General features: G+C 32.7%; 1 protein-coding gene across 1 annotated transcript; it reads left to right on the plus strand.

Moving 5' to 3' along the window:
- Positions 1-7,386: 7,386 nt before the first annotated feature.
- On the plus strand, positions 7,387-8,079 carry LOC129987747 (zinc finger protein 239-like). The gene has a single exon (XM_056095688.1). The coding sequence runs from the start codon at positions 7,387-7,389 to the stop codon at positions 8,077-8,079; it is 693 nt and encodes a 230-aa protein (XP_055951663.1).
- The last annotated feature ends 14,868 nt before the right edge of the window (positions 8,080-22,947 follow it).

Here is a 22,947-nt window from a genome sequence, read left to right on the forward strand (position 1 = left end):
TTTGAACGTATCTTATGTAAAAGAATTACTGATTTTCTTAGAAAGAACAAAAAACTTCATCCAAAACAATTTGGTTTTTTACCATACAAGGACAATAGGGCAGCCACTTACTCATTATATTACAGCATTTCAAAAGCAAAGAGGGAAAAAAAACATTTCATTGGTATTAGTCTCGACATCGCAAAAGCTTATGATTCGGTTTATATTGACGGATTGATATATAAATGCTTGGAATTGGGCATCTGCGGGAAGATATGCGCTTGGTTGCATCAATTCCTTAGTCACCGTTCGTTTCAAGTGCGATGGAGACAAACACTCTCCGACATAAGAATTACAAACAAAGGATTAGCACAAGGTAGTGTCCTCTCGCCAATCTTATGGGCAATTTTTATATCGGATTTTTTTGAAACTCTTGAAAATGAAGTTGATTGTTTGATCTTTGCGGACGACATATTTATATTTTGCTCGCACCAGTCTATTGAACTTATTGCTAAGAAATTACAAAAAACAATGGAAAACGTACATCAATGGTGTACGTATTGGAAGCTTTCAGTTAATCCAGAGAAAAGTTACATAGCCGATCTTTCAAACAAAATTAATTTTACCCACCCAAATATCTCACTAGCAGGAACGAACATCCAATGGAAAAACTCAATTACATTCCTCGGAATTCCTTTTTCAAAAAGAAATCAAAACGGATCGATCTTAAATAAAATTAAAAATAAAGCTTTAAAAAAAATCAACGCATTAAAGGGTTTTGCATATAAACATTATGGCCCAAGAACAAAAGATTTAATCACAATCACAGACAATAGCATTTGCAGCTTATTCTTTTACGCCAGTCCCATTATCAACAAATTTCCAGAAACTCACATGAAAGCATGTAATATTATTCAGACCAAAGCACTTCGCATCGCACTTGGTGTTCCACAGTGGGCACCAAATAAAGCTCTCCTTTACATCTCCAATCAGGAAATTCTCAGTGAAAAAATCAAACGTTTATCCTTACAATTTCTCATTAAGCAGATTTCTATCAGTTCCTTCTCCGACATCTACAAATTAGATTTAGAACATTTCAATCTTGCTCTTATTGAACAGGACAAAATTTTTCTGGATAAAATTTTTTCTGATCTAAACATTAATTGGAATCGCATTATTTCTGATCAACATTTTTTGCAACTTCCAAGAGAAAATTGCAGTATTATTATTTCAAAATACCCTTTTCAAAACAAATCTCTCCCACACTCAGCTATTAATGGCAGTTTTCAAGAAACGCTTCAAAAGGACTTCAAACAGTGTTTCATTATCGCAACTGATGCATCGAAATCGCAAAACTTAACTTCAATCGCCGGCATTTCGGATCTGTCTCAATTTGCTTTTCGAACCCACAACATCAATTCAATTTTTACAGCTGAAGCTCTTGCAATTTGCCAGGCTCTGGACTATCTTTCCGTTCCTGAGAAACATTTACTTCTTCTTACAGATAGTCTTTCAGTTCTTACAGCACTTCAAAAATTTTCATATAAATCCCCATCCATTATTCATAAAATTGTGGCCAAAATTGTGGAAAAATCTCAGATTAACCAACATATTACTTTTCTATGGATCCCAGGGCATTCGACAATTTTATGGAATGAAAAAGCGGACTTGATCGCAAAATCAGTTACTGAAATCAGCCCATGCATTGAATGGATCGCATCGGAAGACATCATCTCACGCATCAAACAAATCTCAAAAAGAAAAACAACAGACAGCTATAGACAGAGCAAATATTATGAAATTCTTGGTGAAATTCCAGACATAAAAAATATTGCTAAATGGACAAGAAATAGAAGAGAAGACATCATTTGCGCTAGAATATCTACCAAAACACTCATTACACCTGGCCTTCTACATCGTTTTAACCTGTCGAATCAACCAAATTGCGAAACATGCCACTCTTTGAATAATTTGGATCATATCTTACTGCACTGCCGAAAATACTCAAGCGTAAGACGTTGCCTGTGGTCGAAGTTGGGCCTCAACTCTCTTTCAAGCTGTAATTTCAAACAACTCACGAGCAAAGCATTTGCAGATAAACTCTCTCTCCATATTTTCCTTCAACACTTGAAATTTTTTGACATTTATTGATTGAAGATATTGTTGAACGCTGGGATGACAGCCTTTGTAGCTAAAAATCCCTAAATCCCCCTCATTCAAACAAACAATCAAACAAACTTAGCATATATGAGAGTGGCTGTTACAAACAACGAATTTGTTTACGGTGGTAAGCAAAAACTTATTGGTTAAATGAATTATTTTATTTTTGTTTTTACTTTACTGGTATAACTTTGATACAGATCCCATATGGCGATATTTTGTTTTTGCAACTTCTTTCATTTGGCGCATCTCGCATGCCGGAATTCTTATCACAAACCAATAGGAATGATGTTTTGCTAAGCGATATAGAAAAGTCTCCATTTACGGTCTATATCAAAGCTGTTTCTGTGCAAAAAATCAAAACAAATTTCTCTGTCTAGAAAGTAAAAGCAAGCAGCATTTTGTTATTTTTGGCAGAAAATTTGCGATGGTCCAAAGTAATTTTTTTACTCTGTTAAAAAATTTAGTCCATATTCTTTTCAAAGATGTAAACTTTATTGTTCTTTTTTTTTCTTTTGTTAAATAAGAAAATCGAGTGCTTTATTTTCTTTAATTCTTACTACTTTTTTAAAAAAATATTTGCATGGTTTGCAATGATATTTATTTTTATGCAAAATGTGTTCTTATATATTCAGCTTATTTTGTTATGTAATACTACATTCTTACAAAAAATACTATTTGAATCACTGCAATGGAATGGAATATGCTGCCTTACTGTGCTCTTTTATATGATATTTACATCTATACATGGAATATGTATATGTGTGTATTTATATAGGGAATATATTCTAATAATATACACATATATGTTTATGCTTATGAATTGTGAGAGATTTGATTTTACAAACAAAGTTGTGTGAGTAAACTTCATTGTTAAGTTGACACACATATTATTATGATATTTACTGATGTACATGTATGTTAATGCACAATAATATTTGTCCTATTATAGACATTAAATACTTTTTTTATTTTCTGCATTCTTGTATAGGTTGTTAATTATTTTATATGATTCTACATATTAAGAATTGGTTGTATATTAATTGGACATAATATTTTTAGAGTTAATTCTTTCACTTGTGATATTAATTATAATTGTAGATTCTTTATGTTTTGTGTGTTTGTGTTTGGCTACTCTATTTCATTTCATTTTAACATAGCATTTAATGTTTCACGTAATATTGAATCATAAGTACAGGTGTAGTTATCATTGTAATTATATCAAAATAACTTTATTTTACATGTATTAAGTACTTAAAATTAAATCAAGTTTTAAGAATAGAATATCTTGTTTTTTTAGAAAAACTGTACTTAAAATGTTTGGTGTGCAGGTAAATATGCCTTTTCTACTTTTATTTTTGCATTTAGTAAAGAAGGAGAGTCTAGTGAAATGAAAATTTATTTTCAACCCACACACATAATGTTAATATACATTGCACAGGTACCATTCTTATTATTTATTGTCAAATGCTAGTATTCAAATGTAAACCAAGTGCTCTATAAACATTTCAGACTGCTTCATTGGATATTTTTACAACTGCACTTAATTCAACTCTTTGCTTAATCAATTTATAGAGCTGCAAAATATATTATTAGAATTTTTGAGTACTTACTGTTTCAGTAAAAACTTCAGTCAATTAGAAAAAATTTCAGAAACGAATGTGAAACAAAATTTAATTGAGCACATAAATAGACTTATATATTGCCATATGGGTAATCACTAGGACTTGCCTATGAAAAATAATGTTTATATCTTCCAAAACTATTATTTCCTCTAAATAGTTTTTGCATTAAATTAAAATTCATTTTCCTTTTTGATAATACAAATTTCATTTCTGTCTAATGTTTTTCCTTATTTTTAATGTCTTTTCTGAAGTTAACTTTGATTTCAGTTTGAAACAATGTTATGATGAAATTCAAATTCAACCTTCAAAAAACTTTTACCAGCATTAAAATTGAGTTTTAAAAATTGCTTTATTTTGCCTTTTGACTCCAAATTTCGATTCTGTTTTCCACTTTTATTTCATATTATATGCATTTTTTTTATTTGCATCCCAGTAATTTGTAGCAGAATTATTTAATTGAATTCATGCCTTTCAGTCATATAAAATAGCACATTGAAACTTTTTTAAATATATATATATATATATTCAATGTTTATAATTTCACTACTTAAAAAGTCAATAAACTGAGTGAACAAACTGATTGCCGAAGCTGGCTGATTCATGTAAAAGTTTTAAGATCTAGTGTTCATCAGTGGTTAATACTGAATTTTACCAATGGCTTACTGTTAATACTTAAGTATCCAATCAAATGGTTCAAAGAAGAATAGAATTCAGCTTCATCAATCAAATCAAAATGTGAAAATGCATCAATGTTGTTTTATTTTTATTTTTTACAAATATTGAATGATTTTAATATCATTTACAATATGAATGATATTATTTTCTTTTAATTCTTAAAACTGCTTACAAGTATTAACTGAAACAGAAAACATGCACCATTTTACAGAAATATATAAAATTAGTAATTTCAATTATCGTTAAGCAGTATATAACGAAGTTTATGTAATTATATATTTTTAACATAATATGTGAAGATATGCATTATACTTCACAATACTACAATTTTATATATCATAATATTAATTATATATAATTGCCATAATACAGAACTGTTAAGTCATCATATACAGAAATACATTAATGTGCAATACAATTAGATATTGATAGAATCTAATCAGTTTCTGGGCTAAGATTTTTACTTTAGCTCATTATAAGTTCTGCATTGATTTTAATGTCATATTTATCTAAAATTATTACAATTTGAGATAATTTTTGCTTATTAGAATGTATAAATTAATAATATTTTCATACATAAGTAAATATGAACACTCAGATTATCAAATATGATAAACAATTTATGCATTCATTTATAGATGCTGAAATAATTTGTTAGTTATATGTAAAGATTTAGCTTAAAATAAATATATAATGATATTAAAATACAATGTTTTATTAAACAAATTTGCCTTTCTGTATATTTAAAATAAAAACAGAAAAACAGCATTTGATTAACATTAAATTTCAGAGATTAATTTTTCAGTCTTTGCAGCTTAAAAAAGATCAGAAGGTTTTAAATTTTTGAGATTTATTATTTTCATGGGAGAAAGAAAAATTTCTACTGAATTGCCATTTAACATTAAAACTTCATTCACTTGATTGCTGCATTTACTTGCTTATGAATTATATAAACTATTGATTAAATTGATACGTACACACACCATACGAAAATGATAATAAAAGAAATACTAAATAGATTAAAATTTGTCCATCAATTTTTTGTGTCAGAAAATTTTTCATCTTTCATTTTAATTGCACCCATTCTTGACACTGTCTTATATTCAAATTCATTAATTTAAAAATCCTCTTATGTTTTACACATTTAATGAATCCATTGCATCCTTCTTAATTTCTTAAATAACCAATTTTTCATTCACTGCTAATATTTAGATATGAATTGTATGTTTTATTGATAATTTAGCCTTGTGTTCGCTGCAGTTTCTCCATTCACTATAAATGTTTTCGATGTATAAAATTTAATTTAATATATTTCTTTTTGTGTATTGTCTTTTTTACGATTTTGTTCCAGAAAAACTTATATTTACATCCTTCCAAATGTAAATTTATTTATTTCAGATTAATCGTTCGATTTTTCTGTTTTTTTCAATATTTAAAATAAAATTTCATTTTCCATATATGCGTCAATAGATTGTTCTTGACACTCTTGATATGATTTTAAAATGCTTATTTTGAATATAAAAGCGTTTCTAAAATAAATTATGTTCAGTTTTAATTAGATTGATTACTGAAATTTATAGCAAATTATATTATTTTGAAACAGAAGCGAGATTATTTTATATCATATTAAATATATGTGTTAAAATTTTTTGTAAATTTATTGATTATTATATATACCGATTAATATTTATTTAATACCGATTACACTATTGATTGCAAAAGTATATTACTTTTCACTGAAGTTTTTTGATTTTTATTAACTCTGATTTTTTGGTATTAGAGAATGGCGTTCATTGCTGCTAAAAATCCCTATTTGTGCACTTCAATAAAAACAGTCATAGTATATTATTAATTTTTAGCCACTGGTAAGAAGAAGCAGTTTAATTATTTCACCAAACAAGCTGAATGTGGGAATTAATACTTGATCAATATTATTACAAAAATTTTATTCCCGAATCTTTTTACTAAATCTGTGTGGGAAATATGATAATACATCATTAGAAACTACAATTGCCATATTCGATTCCTTCTGATAGCAGAAAATGAATTTCAGAAGAAGCATATGCAAATAATTAACTTTATGAAACTCTGATACCATGCAACGACACAAAAATGGCTGCCAAAGAAAAAAGCAGAGCATAAATGAAAAGTTAAAAAAATAATAGTAATGATAAATTTAAGTCTTGTACTTATTCTTATAGAAAAAATATATAACGATAAAACAAATATCAAACTATCAAATAAACATATATTAAATCGAGGGTATATTGATAAACTTCTTTTTAGCTACAAAATTTATATAATGCTTTATACGCAAATGTAGTACTTAATTTTTGTTTTATTTTTCAGAGCCTGGAATCTTGCGGTTATTGGCATTGATTACTTTTTGATCGCCATCCTTCTAATGAATACGCCAAAGAATTTTCTCCACCGCCAGTCGCCAACTCGAAATGTTCTCCAAAGTTATTAGTTCGTCAAATTTTATTCATATATTTATTCTTGGCTCCTACTGAATTCATTTTCATGAAAGGAAATTATAATGTAAAGACAATTACCATTAATCCGTGCCTGAAGTATTTCATCAAATCGTAAGCATCTAAGCTTTATTTTGCCATTTTCATCTGGTTCGATTCATTCATTCATCAGATCAGTCAAGCAGTATTGCAAAATTTCTTTCTTTCCTTTCGTGTTTTGAAAACAGTCGTTTGTTATTTTTGGTCACAGTTGTGAAGTTATTTGTTATAATAGCATTTCTGAATTAACTTTATGGCATACCAAGCTTTTGACAAAAAGAATATTAAATTTCACTGCATAATATTTCCCAACATTTTTATTACCAGTTCCATTAATAGCAATAAAAAGTGGAACATCGCTATTTGGACGAAGACATGACAATCGGTTCAAATCTTATGAAGATTGCACCTATTAGCATTCATTAAACAGAACTATGGAAGCGAAAAGAAAATCTTATGACTGTGATGTATGTGGTAAAGTCTTCACTAAAAATGCCATTTTAAAAAGACATTTACGTATTCATACCAAAGAAAAACCTTTTGCTTGTGATATTTGCGGTCGAACGTTCACTGAGAGTAGCAGTTTAAAAACACATTTATCTGTTCATACGAATGAAAAGCCTTTTACTTGTGAAATCTGCGGCAAAACGTATAAGCTAAAATATACTTTAAGCATTCATTTTCGTATTCATATCAAAGAAAAGCCTTTCGTTTGTGAAGTCTGTGGTAATACGTTCACTAGAAAGGGCAGTTTAAAAATACATTTACGTACTCATACGAATGAAAAACCTTATAAATGTGAAATCTGCGGTAAATCGTTCGTTATCAGTAGCCCGTTAAAAAGACATTTACGTATTCATACGAAAGAAATGCCTTTTAGTTGTGATATCTGTGGTAAAGCTTTCAAAGAAAATAGAAAATTAAAAATACATTTACGTATTCATACGAATGAAAAACCTTATAGTTGCGAGATCTGTGGTAAAGCGTTCCCTGAATTTGCCAGTTTAAAAATTCATTTACGTATCCATACGAATGAAAAACCTTTTGCTTGTGAAATCTGCAGCAAAACGTTCACTCAAAGTGGTCACCTGAAAACTCATTCACGTATTCATACGAAAGAAAAGTAGAATGCCTATGAGATCTGTGGCTAAACATTCAAGTTTTTCAAAAAAACATTAATGACGTATTCATAAATCAGAAATGTGAAATGCTCTTGGTGTTCAGGGTAAAGCATTTTGAAAGTATATTTACTTACTCTTAATTAAAGAAAATCCGGTATGTGTGAAAAGTGACCTGAAAGGGTTTATGAGGACTGTTCCATTTGCACGGAATTAAAAGATGATAAGAAATTGAATATTATTCGGCACGTTTGTGGATTCGAAGTAAAAATTCCCAAGAATGTTCACGAATGAGAAATTTAAGAGTATATATTATTGAAAAAAATGTACCTATATTGTTTGTCCTAAACATTTCAATAAATTTTATTCTTTGCTTATATATGCTCTTTAGTAATCTTTATTCGTTTAGTTAAAAATCCGTTTACTAGTTTGATACAAATTTTTGCAATTTTGGTTAAAGACTGATATTTGAAAGTCTTTTATATTTGTATGAATGAAAGAAATGTTTCTGAATTTTTACATATATCAAAATGTTTCGCTTCGATTGTTTAATTTTTCAATACAGCTCATTATTGTGTAGTTAGCAATCAATATTAACTATCACAACTGTGTAATTATTAATTTTAAAATTATTTTATTAAAATGAATTCAATTTATTATTTATAAATGCAGCAATTTTCTGTGTCTAACTTTTGTTGTTGACTAATGTTAACTGCCGTTTTCTTTGATAAATTTCAGCAAATTGTCAGGGCAAGATTATTATATAGACATAATAAGTAATTGTGTAGAAATTATTAAATTAATATACATTAAATTAAATTTATATTAATTAATATATATTAAATTACATTTATATTAATTATGAATATTAAAATCCGATTTTGATTTTCAAAAAATTTTTAAGCAAAAGAGATTATACGGATAGAGTAAGGTTATTTTTTGAAAATCACTTGAAAAGCTGTTGATTCGTGTCTGTTTGTTTTTCTTATTTGGTTAATTAACTTCTTAGTTGAAGTCCTATTAGATTTTCAGTTATGTTTAAAAAAATTTGCATTTTTTTAATACTTTTTCAGAAACAGGTTTAACATTATAAAAAAATTATACGTGTTGCATAAACGAATTACATTCATGTCCATAAATTAAAGATAATGCAAGTTCAGAAAAAGAGAGAGTCAGAAGCAAAACAAATGTGACTTATTTGCAAAGCCTATTTATTAAACAAAAGGTAAAGAGCAAAAAAGATGCTATATGTTTGATATCATTAATAAAAATTACGATTTTTTGCTCCCTAGAGCAAATTACAAAAAAAAAAAAAAAAAAAAAAACTATTTTCAAAAACCAATATTACATGGTTGGTATGATGGTTAATACATAGTATGTCTCCCAGACTATGCAATACAGTCCGTACAATGCCTAGGCATGCTGAGTATCAAATTAATGATCTGATCTTGGGGAATATTACTCATAAAGCAATGCTCTCCAAAGTTCCGGTAGACGTGTAGGAGGTGGTTGATGGGAGGCAACTCGTCCGCTAAGTATGTCCCACACATGGTCTTCTGGGTTCAAGTCCGGTGAGAATGCTGACCAGTCCATACGAGTATTATCCTCCGATCGAAGACATTCGTTTACGATGTTTGCACGGTGAGAACGGGTGTTGTCATCCATAAACACGAATTCTGAGCCCATGGTGCCCCGAAACAAACGTATATGTTGTTCCAGAATGACGTCCCAATAGATTTGGCCTGTCATGGTTCCAATTCGAACATGTAGGTTAGTCCTGGAACCCAGAATAATTCCTACCCAAACGAGCAATCCAGCACCACCGTAACGGTGTCGTTCAATGATGTTCTTTTGATGGCAACGGGTACATGGCGCTTTCCATATGAAAGTTCGGGGAGAATCAGACTGCAAGCTAAACCTGGACTCTTCGGAAAACATCACACAGGACCACTGTTGCGGTGTCCACACTGCACGCTCTACTCCGAGATAACCGCAGGCGACAGTGAGTTGCAGTAAGTGGAACACATCTGACAGGCCTACGAGCTTATAAACTAATCTGCCCTAAGCGTCTGTACACGGTCTGCCTTGAAACTGTCGTACCAGTGGCTGGAGAGAATAACGAGACAGGTCTGAGGTTGTGCTTCGTTTGTTTCTTTTGGCAGTAACTGCCAAATACCGATCCTCATTCGGGGTTATAACTCGAGGGCGACCTGTGCTGTAACGTCTACTCACATTACTATCATCTTGGAATCGTTGCCAAAGCTTGGAGATGACACTCTGAGCGATTCCAAGTTCCTCGGATACTTCCAGCTGGGTACGGCCGATAATTCTACAACGTAAAAAAATCATCCAAATGCGTCCTTTGTGTCATAACTATGAAGGTATTGCCCTGAAAGGCTTATAAAGCACTTGCGAATAATTTTACTTCTTTGCCTGCATTCCTTATACATCACTCTCGTCATTGTGACATCATCTGGTGGCTTCCTGCAATTTGCATTTGATTTTTGAAGTTATGTGTAGTCATTTTACAGGTGATATATGTATTTTAGTGTTCGATTTCCGCGTCTGAATTATCCTTAATTTATGGACATGAGTGTATTTGAAAATAACATTCCGGCGATTAATTTTTTTTAATTTGCTGTAATATTTGTTAGTTAGTTACTTTAAATTGAAATCAACAACAACAAAAAAAAAAAAAAAAAAATGGGAAGCTGAGAAGAGTGCTGAAACTAGCTTTACTTAAGAGCCTTCAGAAAGCTTAATTTCGCCCTATCCACAGTGGTATGACTTTTGTTTTATGATAAATCTTGCTGTTCCTCAAAACTGGAACTCGCAATTCTAATTCGGAATGAATTTTTTTCTTTTATTTTACAAGTAAATTTACTAAAAGGGTATAAGTCATTAAATGAGTTTGCCCTCCTGTATAAAAGCCCGGTGTCATCCAAGTTCCAAAACAATACCATTATAATAATAAGCTTCTTGGAATTCCAAAATTATGGAAACCATAGTTCCTCAAACCAGAAGGCTGCAATTCTGCTTCCACCTAATTGAAACCTGCCCTATTGGCAACAAAAGTCGACATGAGCGCTAAAAATTCTAACATCCTTGTATCCCATCACAATAATTTCTGCCTCCTCATCACCAGCGCAAGATATCCGCACAACTCTCCAGGAGATCATTACTAGCCTATCAGTGGAAAAGATTATCATCGGCGCTGACCTCAACGAGCACAACATTCTTTGGGGGTATAGGTTCAGTGAGAGCGGAAGCAATGAAGCCTTGGATTTTATCTTAACAAATAATTTATATATTCTAAACAAATCAGATTCTTCAGCAACTTTCCAGAGAAACAATAGCGTTGTCTCACCAGATCTGATCTTGTGTTCCCAATCAATTATTGATTCTTCAATTAGCTAAGAGGCTGTGAAAGATATTTCCTGAAGTGACCTCAGATATATACGAATAATAGTAGCATCTACAAAATATACAAGACACTTCATGGGAATCATCCTAGATTTCTCAATATACTCGGTGAAGAAATTTATTATCTAGAAAACAAAATAAGAACAGCAAGAAACTTAAGAGAATTAAGTGTCGTCACATTAGAACTTCAAAATTCAATTATTAATATATGCAACAAAAACTTCGAAATTTTTTTTAAAAAATAAAAAAAACAGCTATTATTAACGAAATCAAACTGCTGGAAGGTGAAGTTAGAAATCAATGAAAGAAAGTTGTAGCAGTAAGATCACCGAGGGTGTAGAAGATGTAAGGCAAAGAAGATGCTAAGTCTTCAAGAAAGGGAAAGCTGATTACAGAAAACACATTGAACAAGCAAAAAATATTTCCTGAAGAAATTTCTGCAGTATAGCCACAAACCCTCATGGAAAGCATTAGAAAGCCGCTTTTCGGAAAATAATTTTGCCTTCACAAATCCCATACTTAAATAAATAATGACCCAAAAGTAAGTGTGAAAGAAGCAGCAAAAACCATCCTGGACCAGATCTGCTGTTTCAACTGACTAAAACATTTCAATGCAGCCAGTTGATTCTCCATTCTAATTCTAGTGATAATTGACCATCTTCATTCAGATAAAGCTTCCAGTTTTCATGGGATTGACTGCCTCCTTATTAAAACAATTCACATGCGCTTTCATAACATATTTCCAACCCTGTTCAATAAGTGTTTAGAATTAAGCTTCTTCCCAGATTCCTTGAAAATAGGGAATATAATTTTATTCCAGAAAGAAAGAAGAGACTTGCATCTTCATATTCGCTCCTGCTAACAAACAGGAAAATACTGGACAAAGGTTAACATATCGTCTTAAATCCACCAATAGACTTAACGAAAGTCAAGACGGGTTTAAGGAGGACAAATCAGTAGGTGCAGCCATCCATGAGCTTTTAAAAAAATTTCAAGCTGCAAGAAGAGAGGGCAAGCATCTGTTATTGCTCTCTATTGGTATTAAAAGAGCCTTCAACAACTTGCAACACAAAGCAATTCTTAAGAGTCTGGATCTATCCTTTCAACATAAAAAGTCGCTTTCACATCCTTCTCCAAAAACCATGTAAATAACCCTACTGACTCCACAAGGTAGAGGCAAAAAAAGATCAGAAACAAGACTGCCCTCAAAGATCATGCAGTGGTCCTGGTTTTTTTGAAATCTCGAAGCCAACGAAATTCTTAAGCAAGTCTGGGCAGAAAACGTACATATCCAAGCATTCGCATATGATTTTATGCTGATCATCAGAAGAGGACACATACACACACACACACAAAAAAAACAGCTTTGAAAGAGATACACAACTTGCAATAGTCAAATTTAACATCTGATGTTCAGATAATCAACTTTACATTTCTACAGAAAAACACAACATATTTTTTTCAGCAAAATGGCGAGAGGTCCCAAAATCATATGGAACGGAGACGTTATCAAGAGAACCAAATCTTTAAACTATCTAGGAATCCAGTGTGATGACCAATTCAACTGGCTTGAACATATAGAAGAACAAGGAGAAAACACTATTAAAATGCATCAGAACTTTAAAAGAATCGCTGGCAGTACATGGATAATCTCAGAAACACAGAAGATTTCTTTTTAAAATGGTATTTGAGAGAATGCTACCCCATGGTTCCTCAGTCTGGTGTCTAAACCCAATATACGAACTGAAGAGGAAACTCTCTTCCATTCAGAGATCATTTCTACTCTATATTTCTGGTGCATATAGCACAACTTCAACGGCAGCGCTACAAATCATATTTGGCATTTCACTCCTGCACATGCAGTTATAATTTAAAGCCATACTGACTACTATACATCACCTAAGAATCCCTCTTGCCAATAACGTAAGAGATCCACTCAGAAGATCTAGAGAATAAGGCAATTGACTAGTTAATTTGCCCATCACAGCATCTCAATCTCAACCAAATCTCATTGGGAAAAGAAAGATTAAATGAAGCTAAAAGGAACAACATCAGGTTCTTCACAAATAGCCCGAAAACAGAACATGGAATTCGAGTTGCGTTCTGTGTCCTGATCAATGACACTGGTTCTGCCACTGGTTTCCCAAACTGTATGACAACAATACCGTTTTTCAAGCTGAAATCACCGTACTTCATGAAGCAGTTAAATTTGCATTTCAGTTTCCAAACATCAGTACTTTTAAAATGCACGTCGACAGTAGCGCAAGTATCATGGCATCTTCTAATTCAAAGAGTACGAACCAAAAAGCCAGAAAAATTTTCGCATCCTCCTTTCATAACTAATATAATAAGTTTGATGATTTTTTAATAAGATCATTTTTCTATTCTATTTCAAAGTTGAAAACCATATTAAGAGGTTTCATATTATTGTCATTTTTTGTAAGTTCTGTACTTATTTCTGTTTTTTCTATAAATACTCTGGTATTTAATAAAATTCCCTTGACATGCCCATTAAACCGTCCAGTAACCAGAACGATTACGGATACGGATGTATGAGAAGGCGTTCTGTTCTATATAAAGAAATGGATCGAAAGCTCTCATCTTCAGCGCCAGGAAGTCTTAAGTTCAAAGATCGGCATTCTAAAGTGTACAGGATTGTATAGAGGAATAGACGAAATTTTACGGGCTTGCCTTTAAAGAGTGCTTCTACCTTTGAGGGAATTGTTCCTCTGTGACGACGTAATTTGTCCAGATACTGAGGAGATTCCTCGGCTCTCATTCGCATCACACTGCTATTCAGATCCAAAACAAAGCCGAAGGAAATCCAGATCGATATTATAAGGATCGGCGATTCTAGCCACGTAGTCTTCATCGTAGCGGTCCGCAAGGAAATTCGAACTTTCTACTGAAGTACAACTTTCCACTGTGTTTACTAACATTGAACACGGATTGCCATAAAGAGACTCATCCAAACAAAATTCGTATTCTCCACCTGCCTGAATCTTTGATTCCGCTTGAGTGGCTTCATTTGGAGAAAACAGCTTTCTTTCTGTGAGATGATCGCAAGCAGGTTTTCTTGCTTTTTACTGCACTCTTCCTGTTCGTGAATCTCCTTTTTGAACTTCGGTTCATTCTCCGGATTGCTAAGTTTCCTTTCGATGACACCGGCCTTGATTTGATCTTCAGCCTTTTCTTCTCCCAATTGGCTCTCGCCTTTTCTTCAATTTCTCCTGTGACAACCTGGATTTCTTCCACTTGTTGGGCAGTTCTCACTCTTTCGACACATCCGTCAACATAATCTTTAAATTCATCGCATTTCCCTTCGAAGAATGCATTAAACTCTTATATATCCCCTACAAGTTCTAATATCTTCCCACATTTTCTTTATTTACTCTTGTGCAGCTCGAATTTCATCCAGCACGTTCTTAAATTCAGCTAACATAGCATTCAAATCAACTTTCACCGCCAGTTCTGCTCGGGATTTCGTCAGCATCATACACTGTTAACCACTGTTCCACTTCTGTAACCGAATGTTACGGAACTTCCTCCACTAAGTCTGGAAAGTCAACGGGTTCGCTTGTAGTGGTTCTATGGTGTAACACAAGCAACAGGCCTCAATAACAAACGACGACTTTTATTAACACGAATACACGGACAACAAATACACAGCCGAGATGTACACAAGCAGCTCACAAGTAGTAATCGGTAGTTAATAACAATCACAACACTCAAAGCTGCCAGACAGAATTCAGGAGAAGGAGGGAATCTACACGACTCTATGCTGCTATAATAAACCCCAGGATTCGACACACAGCTCAATTCAGCAATCTCTTGACCTCCACTCGATGCCTGCGCTTCGCTGGACTGATCCAACTAATTCGCTTTTGACTCGCTATTCGTCTTTAAACCTCTAGACGTCTCTACACATGATTTGGACTGCCGACCTTTTGTAATTTTCTGAACAGGACAGAGAAGGTTCTGAAACAATCAAGATCGTAAAACAGTCTTTCCTACGATGAAACTAACTGTGATGGGAAGCAACATTTTGCAGATTCGTAACAATATATATATATATATTGTACCGGCGTGTGTGTGAGTGAAACGCATTTTGAGCATTTGGATGAAGATACTCGCATCTAGGTTAATTAAAACCTTTTAATTTTTGAGTTCACAGATACATCATATCACAGGAATACCTATAAGAAATACATAAAAGTCATTCTCGCACAAAACCTGCACACACACGCATTACTACCGGGGGAAGGAATCCTTTCTTAACGTCATTGTTACAACAGATAGCGTTAGCAATTTAGTTAAAGTCAAGGGGACTGTTACAATACTAAATATATATGTATATATATATCTTCTAATTGAAAGTTTTTTAATTATTTATTCTTAATGATCTTCATCTTTGAAAATATCGTTTTATTTGGACTATTCTATCAGTGCACTTAGGTAACTGACAGAGTACAGAGGACTTTATAAAGCTCACAAAAATTGTTTCATGATAATGAAGAAAATTGTTTCATGATAATGAAGAACAAGCTTCATTATCATGAAGCTTGTTCTTCAGTTAACTACGCTAATTTGACTGATTAGTCATGCTCTTAATTTGCGTTTGACCTTACATTAAGATAATCTTCTCTGGAGATTGCATTATTCATTTATCTGCCAGTAGCGGCCTTTGACGACCAGTTAGCTAGTCTAGATTGATGATTGATAAAATTTTCGATTAAATAATTTTATGAAACTTCCTCTTATTGATTTCCTCAGGAATTAAACTTCAAATTTTGCTAGCTATATCACATTCATTATTTTAGAAACCTTACATCACTTTACTTTACTGTGCTATGCATCTCAACGGCTTTCAATCATCTTATTTAAAATTTGAACTTTAATTTAAAACTGAAATGATGAATTTTCAATTAATGCAAAAAGTTTCTTGCAAAAATTATGTTAAAATGCACCTAGTGCAAAATTTTCATCATTTCTTACTTTTAACTTAATTGCAAAAAGTATTTTTAAAGCAAACTTAATACAGAAAACACATATTATGGAAAAATAAAAACTGTTTTCATCCATTCATTACTAAAATTGGAGGAAAAATCCTGTATTAAATACTTGTAGTAAAAAGAAAAACAATATGAATTTCTTTACACAGTGAAATACAAGGTTAATAAGTTATGATGATAATTATATATATTAAATTATAGTTATTAGGTCAAAAAATATTTTTAAAATTAATTAAAGACCGGAAAGTAATAACGGTGCAACAATTACATTGCTACCATTGGAAAGATAATTTTTTTTAATTTTTAAGATGGCATAAAATTTTTTTATAAGACTTTCAGCAGTTATGAAAGAAAAACATCAAAATTTAATTTAATTTTTAATTAAGATTTAAAAAAATATTGAGTTGGCAACTAAGTAATTGCGGATTTCACTCATAGATGGCTTCAGTTGAATTTTTAGGTTTGCAGACGTAGTAGAAATGTAAAACACATTTTGTTATTTGATAGTTGGCAATTCAGCTGTCAATCAGTAAAAAAAGTTTTTTGATCGGTTGCGTAGTTTTCGTTTGGCGTTCGTTGAAAAATGGAAAATCAAAAGGAACATTTTCGTCATATTTTGCTTTTTTATTTCCGCAAAGAGAAAAACGCATCGCAAGCGCATAAAAAGTTATGTGCTGTTTATGGTGACGAAGCCTTAAAAGAACGGCAGTGTCAAAATTGGTTTGCCAAATTTCGTTCTGGTGATTTTTCACTCAAAGATGAAAAACGCTCTGGTGGTCCAGTTGAAGTTGATGACGACCTAATCAAAGCAATAATCGATTCGCATCGTCACAGTACAACACGTGAAATTGCAGAGAAGCTTCATGTATCACATATATGCATTGAAAATCACTTAAAACAACTTGGCTATGTTCAAAAACTCGATACATGGGTTCCTCACGAACTGAAAGAAACGCATTTAACGCAATGCATTAACAGCTGCGATTTGCTAAAGAAACGTACTGAAAACGATCCATTTTTAAAACGACTGATAACTGGCGATGAAAAATGGGTTGTTTACAATATCAAGCGGAAAAGATCGTGGAGCAGGCCAGGTGAACCAACTCAAACAACGTCAAAAGCTGATATTCATCAAAAGAAGGTTTTGTTATCAGTTTGGTGGGATTACAAAGGAATTGTCTACTTTGAACTCTTACCACCCAACCGAACGATCAATTCTGATGTCTACATTGAACAACTAACGAAATTAAACAATGCAGTTGAAGAAAAGCGGCCCGAATTGACAAATCGAAAAGGTGTTGTATTCCATCATGACAATGCAAGGCCACACACATCTTTGGTCACTCGGCAAAAATTATTGGAGCTTGGTTGGGATGTTTTGCCACATCCACCATATAGTCCTGACCTTGCACCATCTGATTACTTTTTGTTTCTATCTTTACAAAACTCCTTGAATGGTAAAAATTTCAATAATGATGATGATGTCAAATCGTACTTGATTCAGTTTTTTGCTAATAAAAACCAGAAGTTTTATGAACGTGGGATTATGATGCTGCCTGAAAGATGGCAAAAGGTCATTGATCAAAATGGGCAATACATTACAGAATAAAGTTATTTAGTTCCATGAAAAAATTGTCTTTGATTTTCTAAAAAAAATCCGCAATTACTTAGTTGCCAACCCAATAGTACAAAACTGCCATTTTCACTTTTTAAAGTATTTATTGTTACGGAACTTCAATTCCACTAGTACGTCCATAAAGTTAACGGGTTCGTTTGTAATGGGTGTAGGGTGTGAAAACAATCAGCAGGCCTCAATAACAAACGACGATGATGACTTTTATTAACTGGAAGGACACGAATACAAAGACGACAAATATACAGCTGATACGAACACAGGACAGCACACAGTAGCCCACAAGTAGTATTCGGTAGCAATAACAACCACTGCATACAAAGCGGCTAGACAGAATTCCGTAGGAAGAGGTAATCTACGTAGCTACTCTCTATGGTCTCTCCAAATGGTTGCGATTCTCCACTGTCTCCTCGCTTTAGCTGTATCCAACTGCCGATACACGACTGGCTACTCCTCAGATGACTCGATGCTGCTTCCACAATAAACACTAGGCCTCGGCACATAGATCAGTTCGCAATCGCTTGAGTTCCACACACTCTGGCACTCCGCCATTGCTTCGTTATCCTCTCGACGACTCGATATTTGTCTACGTCTCTGACTGACTTCACTGCAGCTTGAGACTGCCGGCCTTTTATAGTTCCTTGAGGCGTACAGAGAAGATTCTGGACCAATCAGTCGTATCCTGATTTCTATTAGCTCAATTGCTAAAATTCTCGGAGTTTCCAGTAATATCTATTTTGTCACCAAATTCACCTGATTCGGCATTCGATCAGAGCTGATCGTAAAACGGTCTTTCCAGTTATTGAACTAACCGTGATGGGAAGCAACATTACACTTTGTAACAATATGTACCAAATTTCGTATCTCCAAGCTCAACGCAGAAGTTCCCATGCTTTTTGGACAATCGACTCTTTAGAAGAAAGATTCATTCCAATGCCTCCTCTTTCATAATGATTCATCATTCCAAATAATAAAATATCGTTGCCTCTGGACCCACTGCTGCCACATGGAAGGCTCCCGCTCTCATTGGGAACTTAGACTAAAGATAATGTAAAGTCCCTGTAAAGTGACAACACATGCACATGCATTCATCATTTTTAATAGAAAAGATAATAACTTCAGCTAAATAATCCCTAAAAATATAATTTATACCCACTTTAAATACAAATAATAGAAAAATAATCTCAACAAATATCATGATTTTTAGCATGTTTTATTCAATAAAAAAAATTTAGTGCAGATACTAATGCATTTTCTGTTATTATTTTTTTTCCATTTTCTGTGAATGAAATTAATTCTTAGTCTTAATTAAAGTGAAAACAATAAGATGAGCGAATGAGCTAATTGCCAAAGTCGCCTAAAAATAAATTAAAAATAAAGAAACCAAACTTTTAGCCCACCTCTTCAAAAAAGTTTTCCTTTTGCAAAATACGCTCTTACTTTTTTCTCCCTGAAATCAAGAATACTACATGTACTTTCCAAACTGTGCCTCTAATAAAATCTCATGAAGACCTGAAAAAAGGATTAAGGTCTCAGATTGAGATCCCTTTGCTTTTCCGACAACACTGTAAACAAGCTCGAAACCCATACATCTAAAAAAAAAGGCATGTATAATTTCAGTTTCGCAAAGATTGCTTCAGTCAATCATTGATTGCAAATCAAAATTACATCATTCTTCTGTAATTTTGTAACCCTTGTAAGGATTTTAGCTGTTCGAAGAAAAAACTATCAGCTACTTTATAATAGTCATTTCGTGTTTTCCTTACTTTATCATGAGAGTAAAATGCAATTGTAACAAAAAGAAAAAAAATCCCTTTGTTTAGTCACTTCTCGCAAAGACCGCAAACTTCCAGTAAAGGTAAAAGCATTCCTTCGGTGTCGGCGCGGGATATCGACAACTGTAAAAATTTGAGGGGTTATTGCAACCAAGCTTAGCACCGAAGAGATTATGTATTGGTAACGAAGGTATAATTCAGCAACGGATTGTAAAACCCTCCGCGCTTTTGTGCATGCGTTAGGATGGGTTTAATGCGTCAAAATAAGGGTGAAAGAAAAGATGAAAGGAGGAGATGTTTACATTTAACAATGAAGACTCGCGGTTTTCTGAGGCCTAAACATTACAGATAATTAGTAATACTGACGGAAAAAGGTACTAATGCACAGTAGAATAGCTCAGAGCAATTTTTATTTAATGTAAGGGGAATAAACATTAAATTATCAAGAATAAATGAAAAATTTATGATCTTAAAATTTTCTGATTACTTTTTTTTACAAAATAAAAATGATCTTATTTATATTAAAATGCTTTTTTTATATGTTATTTAATTTTTGCGGCTAAATTTTAAGATTAACAACAATCGATAATCGAGAGTTTATTATATTAAAAAAAAATTTTTTTTCATTTCAGGAATTGCTGTAAATTTAGAATGTCCTACAAATATTATATTATTTTTAAAATATATGATATTTTACATATTTTGATATTTAAAAAACATTATTATTAATGATTTTTCTACTTAAAAATATAAACATTTTTAAATGCATTACATAAAATAATTTGCAAGATTTTACCTTTAAATATCGTCTTCCTCACTTTCCGCTGAAAGGGTGGCCTCACTGTCACACTCGCTATCACTTTCTTCTTCATTTATTAAAGAAATTTGAAGAGTTTCGTACATTTCTTCTATAATAGCGTCCTTTTCCCAAGCGTCCTTTTCCCTTTTCAAGTTTTTCAACGTGCTTACAATGAAACTGCCATCTATCATTAGACGTTTTATATATAGCCTCTTCAGTTTCTCGGAATAATTTGTTCATTTCCATGTCGGCTGTGGGGTTGATTTCTCTAATTTGTCTTTTTATATTTGCCCAAATATACTCGATTGCATTGATGTCGCAATGGTATGGTGGAAGGCGAAATATTTGAAAATCGTATTCTTGTAACATACTATCAAATCTATAAGTCTTAAATTTGGGAGCACTTAATTTTACAAGTTGTAATAATTCTATTTTTAAGGAATCAGGTGAGTGAATGATGGAATTTGCTGCCAAACAATCTAAAATTTCTCTTTTGCGGCTATTTGAATTTGGAACTTTACTTATACTACTACTAACCTGTACAGTATGATATGACGCGTTATCAATTACAACCACAGCATTTTTTTGGAAAATTAGGGATCAATTTTTCTTTCGTCCACTTGTCAAAAATTTGCGAGTTCATCTGTCCGTGATAGTCCCCTTTCGTATTACTGGCTTCATAGATGAGATTTGCTTTATTGAAAAATCCCGTGGAGCCCCCAGCACACAGCACAATAATGCGAGTTGAAGCATTGCCTGTTTGGAGTATGCCAACTACATTTTCCGACTGCCAAAATTTTTTAAAAGTCAAGTTACTATCAACCCAAGTTTCACCGATATAAATTATTGATATATTTTCTGTGCGATATCTTTTAATGGGTCTCAAATATTGAATTCTCTTTAAAATTATGTCCTTGCGTTCAACTAATATTTTCCGTTTAATCTGACACCTTTTCCATTTAAAACCAATTTTATGTAGAATTTTCCTTAAATATTCCTTACTCCACTTAAAGTTCATTGTTTCTTTCAAAACTGGAAGGAGTTTAATCAACGAAGGGATTTTTCATTCCATGATATAAAAACCATGCACAGTTCGTCTTATGATGCTACAATCGAATTCATCAACTGATGTTTTTTCAAGCACATTTCTTTTCACTTTTCTTTTAGGTGAAACAAAAATCGGATGAAGTTCATCTCTTGCTTCTCGTCGGATCTTCTTAAGGGTGTTAATTGAAATGCCGGCAATTTGACTGGTTCGTTTCGAAGAATGTACTACAGGAATAAATAATTCCCCGTTTTCTGCTTCTCGGTCACAATATTTAATGATATTATTTAAAATTTTCTTCGTACCACTCCTGAAAGCTTTTTTACCACTTGAACTAGTCATATCAATACGAAATTTTGAGTTAAAATAAAATGCGGTCAGAAATAACACAACACTCACATACACGTGAAAAAAAAAATCGAACTAAAAAGTATCTACTCGGGAAAATCCAAGGTCAAAGGTGAATACCGGAAACGCGCTTATCGTTCTACGTCTCACCCCTTAATGAGATGGGGTCGGCAAAAAGTGGTCGTCTCAGAATCCGTTGACGAACTATAAAATTAAACGAATTTCTAGGAATCCTCTGCTAAAGCGTTCCACTTTCTCGTTCCTTCATGCTCTCACTCTCTTTTCTTAAAACACTATCTTGCTGCCCACTTATCATCAGGCAGTATGGCTGGTCTGTCACTAACTCGTGCATACAATTTCGGATTTTCTGCAAACATTCTTCCAAAGCTGTATTCTGAAAAGGGGTTTAAATGCATGTATTTCCAGCTTCAGTTTCAGTAAATCACTCTTACAGTTAAAAAACCCAGAACACATTTTTCTTGCATCCTAGCAATCTGATACTCCCGGCTTACACTTTTCTAGTTCCAGGAATCCTGGACGGGAAAAATCTCTCTGCAATACAGCTCAATCGTCGAAGATCAATAGCTGGTATTCTGCTCCCATTCTTCTTATGGCTAAAATTTCGTCTTTGTTGTTCTAACGAGACTAACAAGTTCTATGCAGTTGTCTGGGAACGGGAATATTTGAGTCCTCAAAGGTCCGGATTAAACTCATTTAGGGCTTGTAGGCAATGCAAGTTTTTTTTTACCTCTTCAACTTCAAAAACCTTAAGAAGAATCTAATTATTTAATTTCAATTCCTGTATAAGCAATTTTTTAAGTACCAAATATTATAATCACCTG

Source organism: Argiope bruennichi, chromosome 10 (assembly GCF_947563725.1).
Source record: "Argiope bruennichi chromosome 10, qqArgBrue1.1, whole genome shotgun sequence".
Lineage (NCBI taxonomy): Eukaryota > Metazoa > Arthropoda > Arachnida > Araneae > Araneidae > Argiope > Argiope bruennichi.